This window comes from Lithobates pipiens, unplaced genomic scaffold (assembly GCF_037356315.1).
Source record: "Lithobates pipiens isolate NorthernLeopardFrog02 unplaced genomic scaffold, aLitPip1_a1.2 Scaffold_16, whole genome shotgun sequence".
NCBI lineage: Eukaryota > Metazoa > Chordata > Amphibia > Anura > Ranidae > Lithobates > Lithobates pipiens.
This window is the reverse complement of record NW_027507748.1, coordinates 66,316,683-66,337,293: the sequence shown is the minus strand read 5'-3', so window position 1 is coordinate 66,337,293 and position 20,611 is coordinate 66,316,683. Positions and strand designations below refer to the sequence as shown.

The 20,611-nt window shown below is 39.3% G+C and overlaps 1 protein-coding gene across 6 annotated transcripts in view; it reads right to left on the bottom strand.

Annotated features, from left to right (window-relative positions):
• GRIK1 (glutamate ionotropic receptor kainate type subunit 1) overlaps positions 1 to 20,611 on the bottom strand; it is a 626,279-nt gene that overhangs the window by 87,095 nt on the left and 518,573 nt on the right. For all 6 annotated transcript variants that reach the window (XM_077480009.1, XM_077480011.1, XM_077480010.1 and 3 more), the window contains one exon: positions 5,066 to 5,184. In XM_077480009.1, coding sequence (XP_077336135.1) covers positions 5,066 to 5,184 — 119 coding nt within the window. The remainder of the gene's footprint in view (positions 1 to 5,065; positions 5,185 to 20,611) is intronic.

The window sequence follows — 20,611 nt, the reverse complement described above, 5'->3', positions numbered from 1 at the left end:
CCACATAGTAATGCCATGTCACTGTGTAGTACACAAAGTTTGAACCCATCTAGGCTACTGTGAACAATACTGTGTAGATGTAAAGATGTATTAAGCACCTGAGCCCTCGCCCATGTATAACCCCCTATAGACCAGTGAATTGTTTACATTTCAGCTATGGGACTATTGTATCTACAATAATTTGGTCATCTCATCAGGAATGATATCAAATCAAATTGTTTAAGGACAAACAAGGGTTTCTTCTTGGTGGTCTTCTAAAATAATTTTCAGAAAATATATTAAAAAGAGGCTTTTTCCCAGTTAGCGCAAAGATAGCTGCAAAACTAATTTTGTTATTTTAGATAAAAGTAAAAAAATTTGACTTGGTTGATTTACATTTTTGGGGTGCCTTAACACACCCATAACGTGTGTTGTGTTAAGACAGCTAATTCAAGTGTGTGGAGTGCTAATGCACCAACACATTCCTAAAATTGGATGTGCCACAATTTTTATATTGCAAAGCAACATAGTGCATGTATGTTGCCTTAGAATTTTAAAAAAAGTGACTTGTCTGTTCATAACATTAGGAGTCAATTTACATTTTTGGGGTGCCTTAACACACACACATAATATGTGTTGTGTTAAGGCACTTTTAAAATAAATGAGGTGGCAATGCACCAAAATGTCCCAAAAATTGGACATGTCACAAATATGTATTTTAACGTACAATAACACACACATATATATATATATATATATATATATATATATATATATATTGCCTTAGCAATGGTCTCCAAATTGTTGCCCAGGGGCCAGATGCGACTCTTTGCTTGGCTTTATATGGCCCTTGGGTCACTATTACATCCACCGACTCTAACAATGAGTCATAATTCCTACAACTGACACTAACAATCAGGCACAATTCCTCCCACTGACACTGATGGGGTACATTTCCTCTCAATTACACCAACAATGGAGTAATATTCCTTCCACTGACATCAACAACGGGGCACTATTCCTCTCGATGCCACTGATGGGGCACAATTTCTCTCAATGACACCAACAATGGGGTACTATTCCTCCCACTGACACTGATGGGGCACCATTCCTCCCACTGGCACCAATGATGGGGCACTATTCCTCCCACTAACACTGATGGGGCACAATTCCTCTCACTGACAACAATGGGTCACTGTTTTTTCCCCCTAATAGCAATGGCGGGCACAATTACTCCCATTGACACCAACGATGGGGCACTCTCTCCCCCCAATAACAAAGATAAGCATTGTTTACTCCCACCGATGCCAGGACTTTTTCTACTCCTACTTTCCACATTTTACCCCCCACCCAAGGTCTGAAGGACAATACATTGGCCCTTTGTTTAGAAAGTATTGCGTCCCATTCCTTAGAGTGTTGGGGTGCCATCCCCTTCCTTAGGGTGCTGGGGTGCCATTTAAAATTAATGGCACCACAGTGCATGTGGGCTGCCACACGCAATGGTTGAGCACATGTTACTAAAAGCAAGCAAGGATTATTGAAAAACTACTAATCGAATGATCGATGTTGCTAATGAATAAATAAAAGGAAATTACAAAAAAATAGCTAAGGTGAAGGGGAAGGAGGAGTTAATACGAGATAATTCAAATAACTAAGGATTAGAAAAGGATTTGTTGAGATTGAGAGCAAATTTATTTAAAACAAAATAATATTTTCATTTTATGGGCTTAATCTAGCTGACACCGTGAGAACATCAAAGGACATGCCTTGAGACTAGTTATGAAATAGATTTACCTGGAAGTGGAACTACCAGTAAAATATGAAATTGTAGCATCTGATCTTATAAAAGTGGGGCAATCTGTGTGTTTTGCGAAACTGAGGGGCCTTCCAGGGAGAGAGGTAAGAGTTTAATTTAATTAAACAAGGGTATAATGCATATACGAGTTCTACAAGCTTGTTTTTATTCTTCATAGGTTGAAGGTAGTTTAATAAATCAGGAGAGCCATAATGGAATAAAAGAAGCATTTGCACGGCCTTCATCCAAGTGCAGTTTATTGCAATTTACAGACATAGATTTAGCAGCTGAAATTGAGGAATCCACTAAGTGAAAGGTTTGCATAGACTGTTTCTATGATTTACAGGAGTTAGCAGATATGTGTGATGGATGACTGATTAGGTCATCCTTTATTAAATTCTCTTACTGGGATTAAATCATTTATAATGTATTTCATAGATGCTTTTCACCTTCGGAACAATTAAAAACAGGATGTCATCCATGCTGGGTTGTTAGAAGAATCACGTTTAATCATCTTTGGGTTGGTGGAAATGAGTTTTTCTTTAATGCAGGATTTAAGAAATGGAATGTACTGTATAGTATTTTGTCCTTGTGATATAGTCCCATCATTTGGCATTTTGGATTCTTCATGTCAAAAGCCATGTAAGGGATGTACAGAACCCTCTTCTGTAGCCTTTTGTTGGATGTCCTAGTAAACCATATATAATGGTCCTGGCCATTTAAAAAGTATACACCAAGACTGAGGATATTCCTGCTTGCATACAGAATTTTTTTCTAAAAAATAAAAAAAAATTAAAATGAAAAAAATTGGGACAACTTTAAAATCTTCACTTATTCACACTGTTGTCTAACTTGGCCATCATTTTATTTTAAGAAAAACAATGCTTGCTTTTGCTAAGCACCCCCCTTTTGTTCAAGGCTGAAAAATCGTTACTATATATTCAAACTAAGCAGTGGCGGCTGGTGCTCCCTGATCTTCCCGTACATCCTCTCCCTGCCCGGCCAATATGATTGCTTCTCCTCTCGGCCAGTCGGGATGACCCGCTTCCTGATTGCTCAGGGGGAGAAGCAGGAAGAACTGGGTGGGCTCAGGATGCACTGCTCTGCACCCCCAGCCAACCTTTTTTAAAGCCAATTAGTGCCTCAGGCTCTAATCAGGCGGTTAAAAAAAAAACATTGGAATCCATGTGTCCAGTGCCCTGAATGTAGATTGGGGGCAGATGCATGAATAGGGGGGTTTGTGCCCGCGCGCTCCCGATGGATGGGCCGCCACTGAAACTAAGTACATCTAAATTAAATGCTAAGAGGCCATTGGGTATTGGGGGTTGACTGCTCTCTCAGTTCCTTGCCTCTACCTTCTTCTCAAATATGTGTCTATTCATAAAAACTCAGCACTCGTGATACAAAGTCAATATCACACCAATAGCCTAACATGAACCTCAAAACCCCTATTTATATAACAAGGATTCCAAAGAAGCTTTATCTTCATGACTGTATGAGGGTACTGATGACCAAATTACAATGTGAATTGCTTGGGCTTCTTTAAAAACTGCTGGATAAAATTTAATTGAAGACAATTTTCAAGTGTGCACAACAGTTATAGACATTTGAAAATGATTAAGTTTTTCTATAACTAATCAAGCGGGTAAGGTGTACTTTGGGCTTATGTGACAAATTGAAACAATTCAGAGATACATACTAAAAATGCAATACGCAAACTTTTCAGTATATCACTGTGGCAGGACTAAGAACCTGTCTAGACAGCTATTCAGTGTCCCACAAAGAAGCTTGCTAGAATTTAAGTTCCAAAGAGAAAAAAGAAAAGTGAACAGATTTTTCATATCCAAAGAACATTAGCTAAAGGTCTACAAAATGAGGCCAGTAAACAAACTTTACATATGCTAAAAACACATGGCTCACGTTTTTTATTTTTTTTTGAAAAACATGGATAGCCATACAAATAGAGTCAAATTCTGGGTTTTTTGTTTACCATACCAGCCCATGGTTGTCCCACTTTTTTAGCCCCTTAATTCATTAGTGTTCAGTAATTTCCTGCCCCTAAACAAAAGGCTAGTTTACTATCCCTCAGACTTTAGAGGAACCAGACTGTGGCCAGTAGATGTAGAAAATGTCCTGGCATCGGTAACAATAACTCATCATTGGTATTCATGAGAGGAATAGTACCCAGTTATTGGTGTCAATGGGAGACATAGTGCCCCATCATTGGTGTCAGTGGGAGAAATAGTGCTGCGTTGCTGGTGTCAGTGGCAGGAATTATGCTCCATTGTTGGTGTCAGTGGCAGGAATTAAGCCCCATTGTTAATGTCAGTGGAAGGAATAATGCCCCGAGGGCTAGATAAAGTAATGTAAAAGGCCAGATCCGGCCCCTAAGCCTCAATTTGGAGACCATTGGTCTAGGCAATAAACTCAAGAAGGAAGAGGAGTGTTAAATCCTACTGACTGGTTATATTTATAACTCCTGGACTTAACCATTGCAATGTGTGGGGGGTAGTTTGGAAACCTGGAGCAATATGAAGGAGTCTAGCCTAAAATAGCAATTTCAGTTAATGCTTTATAAGGGGTTTGAGACATATTGTAATTCCTTTGTGGCTTAATGTTTGATGTGGTGAGATTTGGAAGATGTTTGCATTTTGCATACTTAAGTTCTAAATAGAAGAACTCTTCTACAACATGCTAAATGATGTGTAAGAACTGAATTCATTCTGAATGTTTCAAATTAGTTTGACACAACTACTGTAAAATGGTGAAAAAGTTAATGAGGTAAGTGGGGCTACATAATGTACTATCAAATCCATACCCTGAGTAAATTATAATTTTTATTTTATTTTTTATAAATGAGTTGACTGGCAGAGTTACTGATGGTACAGGGGGTACAGCTATGTATATTATTATTCAGACTGGTTGAGGCTTGAACTGAAGTACCCCTGCAACAAAGGTAGAGAGCCAGGGGGCAGCCATGGCCATGTACAACATTGAAAGACCCTAAATCCAAAGTGAGTAATGGTAGGACATTACTCTTGGGCCTGGTCAACAAAGAGGCTTGTTTCTACTGCCCTGTAATCATATTTTGGCGATTTACAATGCATGCCGATATCTCTTGTTTTCCTGTTGTCTATTCCTTCTTACCTGCAACACATGGTGCCCTTCTTCAGCTAGCTAACATAAGGGTTTACAGTACACAAAGGAGGCGTATAGGGTGGAGTTTACCAGCACTGAAGACCCCAAGCAGACTGTGGGATGTGTGTAACAGTAAAGGTGTGACCTTTGTACCTTGTTGCATGAGAGCTCCAACTCCAAACCAGAAACTATTTAGCAAAGTAAAATTGTTTTCCACGACATCTGAGTCAGGGTTGCACGGGTGTGGGTTATACCACTCGTAAGGGGTGAACCTGTGATTTTTAACAGAGACAGTCTGTAAACATCAGATAAACACAAAGAGCATCAGTATACCTGGGAGAGAAAAGAAGGCATGAGAACACTTAAAATACATTAGGAAACAGTTTATTTTATGTACATACTTGCCAACAATACCCATTGGGTATTTGAATGTACAAAGAACATATCCTCTTTTAGCAATGCCTCTTCCAGCTTTTGGAAGCCAGGAAAGTTTAGAGGAAACTAGGTCTGTTGGCATGTATGTTGGTACATAACAAAAAATAATGGTTATTCATTGTAAGTATGCAGTTACAAACAACAATATGGTGAAAATAGATTCAATCAATCACAAGCATAAGATAGCAGTTCTGTATATGTAAAATAAACATAAAAAATATGTAATTATACAGAAAAAAAGCCACCTGTGATTAATCTCAATGGCAATATCTTCCAAAATTATATATACACAACTATAATTTCACACATTGACAGTGGATGCCTGAATAAAACTAGATATTAGCTCTGGAAGAGAAAGGAAAAAGTAGAACCTATGTCAAGTTTTATTTCTCTGTGTCCTAACGAGAGTAGAGCTGATTGAATCTTTTTGGACTTGGTTCATTAAAAGATTCATGAATCAGCCTCGAAGTTTGCACATTTTTTGGTGAACCCATTGAAGTTAAAGTGGAGCAAATCCATTTCCATTTTGGCCATTTGTAGGGCTAATAAAAAAATGGTTTAGCTTAAGTTCAACCAAATCTGCCCAAGCTCTTTCACATATGTGCCCACAAAATACAATTGAGGAGAGCATTTGGATAAAACTATGATGACTTCATAAAATTCCCAACCTGTTCAAAACTGGAACTATCCAGCAATTTTGGGATAAGTGGAAAGGTGACAGGCATTTGATTTACATGTTCCATGAAATTCACTACATATGTACAGTACACTTCTGCACCTTTTTAATTAGAAACCCTTATTGTAGTAGATATTATAATAGGGACAGTATCAAAAACACACAGTGTAGTCAGCTTTCCGTATTTATTCAGAAAAAAAAAAAAATCTGACATTTACTTGCAAGTAGCATCGATCACCTGCAAACCAATGGATTTGAGTTTACTGAAGTCAGAACAATGAAAGGGGAATTCTGATTGGCTGCTTTGAACTAACACCAATTGCAATCTGTCTTTGCCTTACTGAAAAAGCCTACAAGAAAATTACTGACTTTGTATCTGTAGTGCAGCATTTTAAAGTCCAATTGTAATCACTTGAAATCAGTTAAACACATTCCATATTTCTACAGGATGCCAGGGCTGAGTCCTGAACAGCAGGTATATTTTCCTATTATTTGCATTGTGGTCCCTTTAAGGGGGAAGATTTGAAGGTATGTTGATTACTCAGGAGTTCTCACCCATGCAGGGTGAGAAGTTCTAGGGTTGTCTGGCTAGAAAGCACAGGACTGAATTCAGTACTTTCTGGATTGCTAAGTCCTTATTAGGGACCTGTATTTTCAGAGGTTCTTAGGTGGAAGAATCGTCAAACCCTGAATACAGGGACTTATGTCCTGAAGGGGTTAACCAATCTGTGTGCTAGTTCATAAAGGAAGAGGAATCGGTCAGCACCTGACAGTGAAAGAGTAAACTGAACACACCTGAATGAGCAGGGTAAACTAAGCTTGAGTTTGAGCCACAGTTGCTAACTGAGAAAGCCTCCTCTTTGGTATCCCTGGAACAGACAGAAAATGCCAAAACCCCAGTGTATATAGTGGCAAAGCACCATTACCATCATCATCATTATCATCAACAGCATTTTACACCTGCAGCAACCACCTTCAGCTTCTGAGTAGATCAAAGCTGGCCACACACTCTTATGCCGCGTACACTTTTCACTGACTTTCCGGCAGAAAAGGTCCAACAGAATCATTTCATTGGATATTCCAATCGTGTGTGGGCTTCATCTCACTTTTTTTTCAAAAATTCTTATGGACCTAGAAATAGAACATGTTTTAAATCTTTCCAACGGAATCAATTCCTATCGGGAAAACCGCTCATCTGTATGCTATTCCGACTGACCAAAAATAATGCAGGGGCACCTATTGGCTACTGGCTATTGAACTTCCTTTTCTAGTCCCGTTGTACGTCATAATGTTCTAAACAAATGGACTTTGGTGTGATCATGTGTAGGCAAGTCCATTTCAGCGGAACTCCATCGGAAAGACCGTCAGACTTTATTCTGATGGAATGTTCGGTCTTGTGTACATGGCATTTGATTTTTTTTTATTCAGGCTGTGGCTGAACGGTGTGTTGCTATGTTGTTTTTTTTGTAAATTTGATATCATAAATATATGTAGTGATACATTTTAGCTACCATCTAGCAGAAGCTGGGGGTTTCCTCTATTCAAAAGATAATTAACTTGTATGACTGGTTCATGAAAACTAGTAAAACAGAAAATAAGGTTGGCAGGAAATGAGGGGAGGTGAGAAAGTACTTAAACACAGTCATATGCTGAACACAAAGGAAGCACTAGTTTTAAGAACTTTGGGAAGCAAAGAGGAGTTTGAAAGAGGCCCTGCATAGAAGGAAGAGGACTACATATCGCCAGGAAGAACAGAGAAGGAAGGAAACTCTATAAGACCAAAGAAAGTCTGTGCAAGGAGGGAACTTCACCTAGGGATGACACTAAGGGGTTGATTTACTAAAGGCAAATCCACTTTGCACTACAAGTGCACTTGGAAGTGCAGTCACTGTAGATCCGAGGAGAAGATCAAAATGGGGGGAAGCTCGGGAGATTTCTATCATCCAATCATATACAAGCAAAAATACTGTTTTTTATTGTCCTCGCATGTCCCCCTCAGATCTACGGCAACTGCATTTCCAAGTGCACTTGTAGTGCAAAGTGGATTTGCCTCTAGTAAATAAACTGCCAAATCTACATTATTACCCAGGTTAAGAAACCGTTTGTGTACCCCTATTGTATTTATTGCCAATGTTCATTTGGCAGGAGGCATGGATAGCTTGTGTGTGTGTATATTAAATGCATATTTGTAATGTCCTGTATTGTTTTCCTAAAATTGTAAGTTGTTTATTTGTACAGCATTCTTGATTGGTAAAACATATAAACCACTTGGCATTTAAGGAACACAAATACGCGGGGCACCCGGAGGGCAGTACATGGCGCAGAGCGGCTGCATATTTGTCTACCACATTGCAAACACAGCTATGCTGTGAGCACGTGCTCCTGACAGTTACCAGCGGCTAACAGAAAGCTCCCAATTGCTGCTAGCGATCGAGAGCTTTCCGATCAGGTGACCACCTTGACAGCCAATTACAATGGTCACGTAATCATAAACCCCGCCCCACCTCCCAGAATCAGAAACCCCTTAAAGGGTGGGCTTATTATTCTACAGAGGTTCATGTTCCTTGCTTTACAGCAAAGTGACCACATAGATACAAAGCATAACAAATGAAAAGAAAAAAAAATCGAACAAGTTTCTCCATCCATGCAATACAATACAACTTGGATGGACAAATCTTCTGCTATATCTACTGTAGTCTGGCAGCTGGTGGCAGCTGTCAAAATACCCAAAAAGTGCCTGCATCTGATTGGATGCAGCCCTTGTTCACCAATTTTCCATTTGGCTTCTTTGATTTTTTTATTTGAAACATGTCTGGCAGGTGGGTGGCCAGCGCCACCCACAGGGCAAAATTTCAGCCAGTTCATCAGGAACAGGTGAAAATTCGATCAGTGTATAGATAGAATAGGTTGTCTTGTCCTATCCTAAGCCACATCCTTTGAAGAACTGCAAACCTAAAGCGGTATTAAATTCAAAACCAAAATTTTCAAAAATTGCAGCGGTAGATGCGGTGACTGCATTTGTTTGTTTTTTTAGGCTTTTTTCCCTTTTTTTTCTCCAAACTGAAGCTCACACTTTATAAGTAGCTACAGCAACTTTTTGGATAACGTTTTTATATAAATAAATAAAAGTTTATCATTACAAGCACCCCTCTCAGTGGTAAATGGTCTGTCTCACCCATGTAATTGCTACTTTTTCATGACAACTTGTTCTTTTGAAAAACAAAAGGCGGACTCACCAGATGAAAATAGAAAGAAAGCTTAAAAAAAGAAAACTAATACAACCAGTAAATCCAAGAATTGGTAAGCTGCAATACAATAAACGTTTGCTATTTGGTTTAATAAAGCTTTAACCTTCTCCAAAGCAGAACAGAATTAGATCTAGTGCTTACTAATAGCAGACACAGATTTGTGGAAAAGTCACTTAAAGCTCAGGGTTACAAAAAAAAGGAAGAAGGAATGACCATAATAATATAAAATAATAATAAAATTAACCAATTGTCAACCGCCTACCGCAGATATACTGCAGCAGGTCGGCTTTATTGCACGAAATTACGTACCTGTACATCATTTTGTGCAATTGACACTGGGGACGCTCGTGTGTGCACGCCCCCAACTGGACAGAGCGGGAGCCAACAGCGGGTCCAGTGGACCTGATGCAGAATGGCTATCTGCCTATGTAAACAAGGCAGATTGTCGTTTTGACAAGGCAGAAGATGGAGATCTTGTTTTCCTGCTACGCAGGAACACTGATCTCTGTCTTCATCCAGTCAGACCATCCCCCACACAGTTAGCAAGCACCCTCTAAGGACACACTTAACCCATTGATCGCCCTTGATGCTAACCCCTTCCCTGCCATTAGTACAGTAATAGTGCATATTTTTAGCACTGATCAATGTAATAATGTCCCTGGTTCCCAAAAACGTGTCAAAAGTATCAGTTAGATGTCCGATTTGTCTGCCGCAACGTCGCAGTGCCACTAAAAATTGCTGATCGCTGTCCATACTAGTAAAAAAAAATAAAAAAAATAACAATGCCATAAAAATATCCCATAGTTTGTAGACGTGACAACTTTTGCGCAAACCAATCAATATATGCTTATTGGGATTTTTTTACTTTTTTTACCAAAAATATGTAGCAGAATACATATTGGTCTAAACTGATGAAGATATTAGATTTTTTACATTTTTTTTATTGGATGTGTGTTTATAGCAGAAAGTTAAAAAAAAAGACCATCAAAAGAAAGCTCAATTTGTGGGAAAAAGGGACAGCAATTTTATTTGGGTATAGTGTTGCATGACCACACTACTATCATTCAAAATAACATAGTGCCCTATCGGTAAAATGGCCTGGTCATTAACCGCTTCTCGCCCGTCCAACGTCATATGACATTGTCAGGTTTGATCGGTGATAACTGAATGATGCCTACTGTTCATTCACTTGAACGTTCTTATAGGGGGGGCCCCTCCGGCGCCACCCTCTGGTGCTTCTCCCGGCTCGCCCCTGCCATCGGCGAACCAGAGAAGGAACTGACAGGCGGCGGATGTTGACCAAAGAGATTTCCGGCAGACCAGATGGTCCCTGGAGTCTCTATGATCGCTCAGAGTCTTGGCGCAATGCTATGATGTCACATCCGGCCTCTGCATTTGAATTTTTTTATTTTATTTCAGGCTTCCCAGCCTAGATGTGAAATCTGGGGACTTGTTGACCCCATATCTCACTGTAAAGAGGACCTGTCATACACCATTCCTATTTATGTTTATATTCTTTGTAACAGGAATAAAAGTAATCAAAAAAAAAAACATAAAAAGAAAGCATCAAACTAGAAAAATAAAAGTAAAATTAACAATAAAAAAATAAAATAAAAATAAAGCGCCCTTCTCCCCGCATGCTCGCTCGCAGAAGCAAGCACATACGTAAGTTACGCCCACATATGTAAAAAATGTTCAAACTACACATGTGAGGTATCGCCGCGAACATTCGAGCGAGAGCAATAATTCTCATACTAGACCTCCTCTGTAACTCAAAACGTGTAACCTGTAAAAAAAATTAAGCGTCGCCTATGGGGATTGTCAAGTACCAAAGTTTGGTGCCATTCCACGAGTAGATACAAGGTATCTATTTACTCGGCGTAACATCATCTTTCACATTATGCAAAAAATTGAGCTAACTTTACTGTCTTTTTTTATTTTTATTTAATGCATTAACTGCTTCCCGACTTCCTTACGCAGATATACTGCGGCAAAAGGGCACGTACAGGCTGATTAACATACCTGTACGTTTCCAATTGAGAGGCGGTCTCACGGAGAGGAAGAATGGGGAATTGCTAATGTAAACAAGCATTTGCCCGTTCTGCCTAGTGACACTGACACTGATCGCAGCTTCCTGTGATTGGGAGTGGTGATCAGTGTCGTGTCACACACAGCCCCTCCCCCCACAGTTAGAATCACTCCCTAGGAGACACTTAACCTCTACAGCACCACCTAGTGGTTAACCCCATTCACTGCTAGTCACATTTACACAGTAATCAATGCATTTTTAATTGCACTGATCACTGTATAAATGTGAATGGTCCCAAAATCAAGCCAAAAGTGTCTGATGTGTCCACCATAATGTCACAGTCCAGTAAAAAACGCTGATCGTCGCCATTACTAGTAAAAAAATTAATAATAAAAATGCCATAAAACTATTCCCTATTTTGTAGACACTATACCTTTTGCACGAACCAATCAATAAACGCTTATTGCGATTTTCTTTTACCAAAAATATGTAGAAGAATACATATCAGCCTAAACTGAGGAAAAAAATGTTTTTTTATATATATATTTTTGGAGATATTTATTATAGCAAAAAGTAGAAAATAATGTATTTTTGTTTATAGCACAAAAAATAAAAACCGCAGAGGTTATATAATACCACCAAAAGAAAGCTCTATTTGTGGGAAAAAAAGGACGTCAATTTTGTTTGGGAACCATGTCACATGACTGCGCAATTGTCAGTTAAAGCGACGCAGTGCCAAATCGCAAAAAGTGCTCTGGTCTTTGGCCAGCCAAATGGTTCGGGGGCTTAAGTGTTTTTTTTTTTTTTTCCCAAAACAAACACGTTTGAAAAATGAATGTGCAAATACCATGTGAGATAAAAAGTTACAACAACCGGCATTTTATTCTCTAGGGTCTCTGCTAAAAAAAACATATATAACGTTTGGGGGTTCTTTTAATTTTCTAGCAACAAAATTATGATTTTTACATGTAGGAGATAAATGTCAGAATTGGCCTGGTAGGCAAGTGGTTAAGGGGGCAAAACCTTCTGGGGCTGAAGTGATTATTAATAATAATAATAATAATAATAATAATAATAATATTAAAATAATAATATCAAATAATAATAATAGAAATACATTTTTCTTTTCTACCATTTGCACTTTAAGCCAAGTAATTTTAATTTTTTTTTAACTTCTCAATGAAAAAAAAAAAGCAAAACTTCACAGTATAATGAATATATTGAGCTAGGCTTCTAAGTATCGATGAGAAAGTAATATACAACTTTACCCTGCATGATAAATCCAGGCAGAAAAATATTCTTGTTTCAAGCATGACTACAATTCCTTTTCATCAGGGACTAATGATTCTCCGCTGAGCTCTAGAAGCTTTTTGAGGACAACGGTAAGAAATGTGGCTGATGCATTATCACAACCTGCAATCCGATAATGACTTCAAATACTTTAGTTGCTCGCAAGCCGCTGCTTACCGAGGAAGGAAACTGCACAGTGAAACTACTTAAGAGGTAATCAGTATGTGTGATTTGCTTTCTGGGAAAAACTACGGCTGTCAGATTACCTAAGACTTGTATTATGAATTTGGACAGCGACAAAGAAGACATCTAATAGGCACTTATTGGGGAATGCCGATCATTTCGGAACACAGAAAAATGGAGTGCTAAAAAGAGAATACGCCTTTTTTTAAAGACTAAATACTCTCTTGAATTCTGATTAGGTTCCTGTTTTATATGCTTTCTTTTTTACACTTCTCTTGGTAAGCCGCGAAAGTTTCAGGTTTTAGTTTACTGCGTCAGAATGGCACGGGCTGGGCGAAATGATGCTATCTTACGTCACTTCGCCCTGTGGCCACTGGAGGTGCAGGCATGTGCGCCCGCTGCTCACCCGCGGAGCAGGTGCGAGTGCCCGGCGGGCGCGATGACTGCCAGGCTCCAGCGATCGCTTGCGACAGACCGAGAACCGGGATCTGTGTAAACACACAGATCCCGGTTCTCTGAGGGGAGAGGAGACTGATCGTGTGTTTATACAAAGTATGAACAGCGATCTGTCATCTCCTCTAGACAGTCCCCTCCCCCCTTCAGTTAGAACACAGAGAGGGAACACAGTTAATCCCTTGATCACCCCCTAGTGTTAACCCCTTCCCTGCCAGTGACATTTTTACAGTAATCAGTGCATTTTTATAGCACTGATTGCTGTATAATGCCAATGGTCCCAAAAATGTGTAGAAATTGGCCGATGCGTCCGTCATAATCTCGCAGTCCCGATAAAAATCGCAGATCGCCGCCATTACTAGTAAAAAAATATATGCTATAAATCTATCCCCTATTTTGTAGACGTTATAACTTTTGCGCAAACAAATCAATGTACGCTTATTGCGATTTCTATTACCAGAAATATGTAGAAGAATACATATCAGCCTAAACTGAGAAAAAATTAGCTTTAAAAAAAAAAAAAAAAAAAAGTGCATATTTGTTATAGCAAAAAGTACAAAGTATTGTGTTTATTTCATAATTGTCACTCTTTTTTTGTTTATAGCACAAAAAATAAAAACCGCAGGGGTGATCAAATACCACCAAAAGAAAGCTCTATTTGTGGGAAAAAAAGGATGTCAATATTGTTTGGGTCCAAGTCGCACGGCTGCGCAATTGTCAGTTAAAGTGACTCAGTGCCGAATCACAAAAAATGGCCTGGTCATTCAGCAGCCAAATCTTCCGGGGCTAAAGCGGTTAAACACAGTCTGTTTTAACAAAATGAGCTGAACTCCAGGCAAACAGCTAAACACACAGATGTAAGGGAGTTATTTTAGCTGCCAAAATATCTGTATTCTGTCTATCCAGTTCTGCGCTTTACACAGCTCTGCAATACAGCAAATTTTTTTGGGCTGCAGTTAGATAGCTCCTCCATAACCCTACACTGTGACTGAACAATTAAAAAAAGAAGCAGAAGACTGATGTACTAGTCTCTCTGTCACTTTGATATCTCCTCCTACCAGCATGTCTCTTGTCAGCACATAGGCACTGCAACTAAACTCGCTGGCTTTTTATACTGTTTCTCCTTCTCATGATCTAAGCTCTGCTGCACAAGGACTGCAAGAGGTTGCTACCAAGTCAAATTCAGGTACTTACGTTGCTTGCACTTAAAAAATACCTTTAACAACATATTCATGAATAAAGAGATGCAATATTCTGTGAATTTTATATTTGCTTAGAGTTCAGCTCGAATATATTTACTAACATAGGCTACAGGTGGATGTCCAAACCATTAGAGTTTTCAGATTATAAAAAGAAAAATCCTACTCACCCAGGTGGATGCAGCACTGATCCAAGCTGCATCTGTCCCCCACTACCTTCACACCGAGAACGGAGTGATCAAAGACTCATGATTGCTCAGTTCTTGGTCTTCAGTGAGCAGAGAGCCATGCACTGTCAGTCACCAACTCTCTGCTCTGCCCCTCCAGTGCTCACTGGAGCACTGGACTGAATGGGGTGGGAGCGGCTGGCGGAGCTGAGCCAGCTGCTGTTCAGAGATGTGGATGGAATCTGACATTAAAGGGATCTCTCCAGAGCCTGGACCGACTCATTGATGTCAGCCCACAGGGGATTTTAGCCCAACCTCGACTAAATACAGGTCACAGAAATGCTAAACTAAGTGCACTCCTGTGACCCACAGCATAGGTAGGGCCAAAACATCTTTGGCCTTACTTCTTTTATTAGCTGCCTATATCATACAAGTCTGGACTACCCTGTTTCCCTGAAAATAAGACCTAGCGTGATTGTCGGTGATGGCTGCAATATAAGCCATACCCTCCAAATAAGCCCTACCCTGTTTCCCCGAAAATAAGCCCTACCCTGAAAATAAGACCTACACTGACTTTAACAAGGGCTTATTTGGGGGTAGGGCTTATATTGCAGCCATTACCGACAATCACACTAGGTCTTATTTTCGGGGAAACAGGGTAGAGAAGACAGAGTGCCACTCTTCCCATCCTCACTTCGCTGTTGGTCAGTGAGACTACCCATCACTTTAAGGGTTGAACAGACCAAGATCAACATTTTAGTTGTCAGGTGTCAGTCAGCCTTCCTGACAGAATGATATTTCAGAACACTGTTGTTGGAGAATGTGGACATTTGCTGGAGAAGCTTTGGAGATCACTCTGGAATGGGTAGGCTAAAATGCATCCTAGTGTCCTATGCAAGGCCGTGTACTGTGAGGAAGCTTCATCTTAAAGTGATATTTATCTTCCATTCACGCTTGTACAACTCCAAAGTTGCGCCGACTTTGGAGTGCAACGTTGGTGCAACTTTGATGCAATTTTGACACAACTTGGACACAACTTTGGATGGGTGCAACTTGTATACGACTTTGGCTTTGACCAGGACTAATGGGGCAAATGTTGCATTGTATAACATTCAGCTATGACTTTCATGCAACTTCTGAAGATTAACATTGAAGTCTATGGCCCTCAAGTTCCATGAAAGTCAGACCAAAGTAGTGAATGAACTACTTTGAAGTCTCTGCAACTTTAAGTCATGCAAAAATAAATGGTTATCATTGGAAAACATGGGGAACGACTTGTCATGCAACTTTGATGTCCAAAGTTGCATGACAAGTCACACAAGTGTGAATGGAGCCTAAAGGCTTGTTGTTTAAAAAAAAATAACAAACATGTCATACTTACCTGCTTTGTGCAGTGGTTTTCCACAGAGCAGCCCAAATCCTCCTCTTCTCGGGTCCCCCACAAGTGCTCTTGACCCCTTCCTCCTGCCCCCAGAGCAACCAGCACACACAGAGCCGTGGCTCAGCCCCAACCTCCTCTCTCTCCTCATTGACTCACTGGCTGTGACTGACAGCAGCAGGAGCCAATGGCTCCCACTGCTACCTCAGTCAATGAGGAGTGTGAGTGCCTTGAGAGCCGAGGCTGCTATGCACATTGCTGGATTGCGATGGGGCTCAGGTAAGTATTGGGGGGGCTGCTGCACAGTGAAGGTTTTTTTACTTTCATGTATAGAATGCATGAAGGTAAAAATAACCTTGAGCCTTTAGAATCACTTTAAGATACAAATATGAAACAAAAAGTGTTTTTAATAGTTCATTAACTCCAGGGATAAAGTGATAATTCTCCCATTCTACAAGACTCTAGCCCGGCTGCACCTAGAGTATGCTCTCCAGTTCTGGGCACCAGTCCTCAGGAAGGATGTACTGGAAATGGAGAGAGTACAAAGAAGGGCAACAAAGCTAATAAAGAGTCTGGAGGATGTTAGTTATGAGGAAAGGTTGGGAGCACTGAACTTATTCTCTCAGGGGAAGAGACGCTTGAGAGGGGATATGATTTCAATATACATATACCATACTGGTGACCCCACAATAGGGATAAAACTTTTCTGTGGAAGGAAGTTTAACAAGACACGTGGCCACTCATTAAAATTAGAAGAAAATAGGTTTAACCTTAAACTGCGTAGAGGGTTCTTTACTATAAGCGCAGCAAGGATGTGGAATTCCCTTCCACAAGCAGTGGTTTCAGCGGGGAGAATCAACAGTTTCAAAAAACTATTAGATAAGCACCTGAATGACCACAACATACAGGGATATACAATGTATTATATACAATATAATCACACACATGGGTTCGATTTAATGGACTTGTGTCTTTTTTGACCTCACCTACTGTGTATGTAACTATGTAACCTTGTTTTGCTGGTTAGACTTTGTTCAGTAAATTGTTGCAAGACATCCATTTTTTTATCGATGAGCTTATAGTGTTTCTTTCTGGTACTGGTAAAGTCCGCTCAAGCGATGAGCTTGTCACATCTCGGGTATTGTAAAAATTATAAAAGACATTAAACAGGGCATTTTGTTTTTTTATTTTTCTCTTCATCAATCTCTATGATTTTTCCAAAGCTGAGATTAAAAATTCAAATGCCACTTTTTTGGAACTATGGCAGCCTAGAGGTGTTATGTATGCTCTTTGTGAATACTGTGCACCCGGAAATCACATTCTCTGCCCATGTAACCATATCACTATTCTTCTGGGAAGCCTCCAAAATACTTTAACTGAAAAATCCAGCAACTAAATGTTTTGGTAGGACATTGGGAAAGAGGGATGTACTTCTAAAGGGATGCTGGGAGAATTAAATGTTTTCTACTGCAGCACTGAGGTTGCTTAGGTCAGTGATGGCAAACCTTGGCACGCCAGATGTTTTGGAACTACATTTTCCATGATGTTCAACTACACTGTAAAGTGCATGAGCATCATGGGAAATATAGTTCCAAAACATCTGGGGTGCCAAGGTTTGGCATCACTGGCTTAGGTTGTATTAAATAAGGTTGACCCTTCCACTAAGCAGTTAGTTTTTAGTTTTACATAAGGTTTTTGTCAATTTATTTAGAAAAAGATTAGGAAAGAATCTGCAAAAAATCTGGTTACATTTTTTTGCAGGGTAATTTATCTAGCGAGTATTGTTTTGGCCTTAAAGTAAACCTGTAGACAGGGAAACCATATTTGTTCCTGTGTATGCCACACCTTTTTGTTACTGTTGACACTAGCCCAAAACGTAAAACAGCACAGTGCCCGTTATGCAAATGTTTCCTACTCAGCTAATACATAGATTGTGTAGCATCAGCAGGCAGAAAGGTGAGGGAGTTGGACATAGAGGGAACTATGACGTGCTTTATTACTATAACAGAGGCAGGCAAAGTTATTTGCTTTTTTATAGTGATTTCAAAGGTTCTTTCTTTTAAAACAACATCCTGATTTTTTTTATTATACTGGCTACTAAAGGAATACTTTGATGTAACAGTTTGGGTAATAATGAATGATTAACACCACCCAAGGAACACTATGCTACTCATTGGCGCAATTAACAGAGTTACTCCAGATGCAGCTGTGTGCAGTAAATGAGAGATAGATACCAAGTGGTATTAGAGAATAAATCTCCTGGGGTACTTTACTAATGTGTCCTCCAGCTACACTTAAAGAGAATGTGTCTTTACAAATGAAAGGTAACATATCTATTTAATGCCTCAGTCTGTTAGTGGAAAAAAAAAAAACTTCCAAAATAATAAATATGAACCCTCTGAGCCTATGTGATAATTGGCGAGCCAGCCAGGAGAAGACTCTTTTTCTTCCCCACTGTACTTTCAGAGAATGTCTACAGCATTTATAATTGCAAAACTCTTTTAATTGCCAATGTCATACCAAATACATTTTAATTACTGTTTCAACACTATGATTAATCTGTGAATTTATTAACTCTTATAACTCAGGGGGCTTAGCTGAGCTGGAGTAATGAAACCAGATTGTAATAAACCCACTAATTAACAAGTAAATATTCAAAGCTGACTTTGAATGTACTTAGCCAAAAAGAAGCAGATTTTAAGCATTTTTTTTATTTTGAATACAAAATAATGCATCAGGTTTGTTCTGCAACCAGGTTGTATGTGCATATTAAATGAGTTTCTCTTTATGATGCAGGACTAGCTATCAAAGAGCTGGCTGAAAAACAATACTGTGTGCATGCATGCATGTGTAGCTTTAATATAATAATAATATAAACAATAATATACAGGTACATCTAAAAAAAATTTAATATCAATACCTGGTTTAATGATCATGGTATCACAGTGATTGATTGGCGGGCAAACTTACCTGACCTAAACCCCATAGAAAATCTGTGGGGAATTGTCAAGAGGAATATGAGAGACACCAGACTAAAAATTCAGATGAGCTGAAGGCCGCTATCAAAGCAACCCGGGCTTCTATAACACCTCATCAGTGCCACAGACTGATCGCCTCCATGCCACGCTGCATTTATGCAGGAATTAATCAAAAGGAGCCCTGACCAAGTATTAAGTGCATACTATACTGTACATGAACATACTTTTCAGTAAGCCAACATTTCTGTATTAAAAATCCTTTTTTTTTTTTTTTTTAATTGGTCTTATGCATTTTTCAAATTTTCTGAGATACTAAATTTTAGGTTTTCACTAGCTGTAAGCCATAATCATTAAAATTAAAAGAAAGAAATTCTTGAAATATATCACTCTGTGTGTAATGAATCTGTATAATATATGAGTTTCACCTTTCGAACTGAATTGCTGAAAAAAATTAACTTTTTGATGATATTCAAATTTTTTAGATGCACCTGTAAATGTCTCCTTTATCATAGTCCTGCATGGTTCAGGCATGACTTACCTAAACAAAGAGATAACTGCGTTCATCAGCAGCCTTTAAGTGGAGATATTATTTATGTAACTACTACAAGGAGTATTTAAAACTCTCTATATAAAATACAGCAACCAAAATATGGAACTGCAAGCAAGCAAAATAATTAAAAGTCACTAAAAAAGTTAGTTGCGGGTAAATTTATAGGTATTAACGCCACTTGTGTACTTATTGTCAATTGTCTATTGTCTATTGTATGTTAACCTAAAATCTATTTGTCAGTATGTTTAGCATCATATCTCACACTTTTCCTAAGCTAATTTTTTTTTGTCTAACTGTTACAAAATTTGTAACCTGGAGATCTTTACATTACCAGGACTTTCTGTTGCAGTCTGACAACGCTAGGCCAGTGCCTCTCGATTTGTAGAGGTGTTATCAGGCTGCCATGTGCACGTCTTTGGTTGGCAGTTTGGCCACCTATCAAGTCTGCAGAAAGCACTTATCCTAATGACCAACTGAAGGAGCTTTTGCAACAGGCTGACATCGCTGCTTCTTATTATGGGGCAGTGGCTTAGTGCTGCCAGTCTGAAGCAAGAAGTGATGTTGCTTGCACAATCTCTAGGTAGGAAACTTTGCAACAGATTTACATTTGCTTAAAGGATAGGCGCTCTTTAAAACAAGTGCAATTGTTCTTTTTGCCCCTGAGCATTGAGGTAATCCATCTCACCCTCCCACTTCATAGATGTTGTGATATGAGGTAGATCTGATTGTTGACCATTCAAGTTTGGTAAAAGCAAACAGTCCCTTTATTGGTATCTTCAAAACAAGTAATCAAAAAGAGCTTTCTTCGGCCAAAAGTAAAGCAAAAATATTTTGTAGTTTAAGTATAAAAGAGATCATCCCACAGACTCACCGCCAGTGTCTTGGTCCCACACTGGGGGTCAGGGTTCTTCCTCGTATTAGGGTGCCGGACAGGCCATGGGGTTTAGCAACCAGCAGCTCAGTTGCTAGAGGGTTCATCATGCTCAGAGCCTGTGAACCTCTCCAGTGACACAGGTGCTGATCCCTTACTGCTGCCTTTCAAGACTCCCTTTGCTGTAGCTTAAGAGTCCTTGTAGTCAGAGTTCAGAGGTTCTTCCCTCCCAAAGCTCTTTG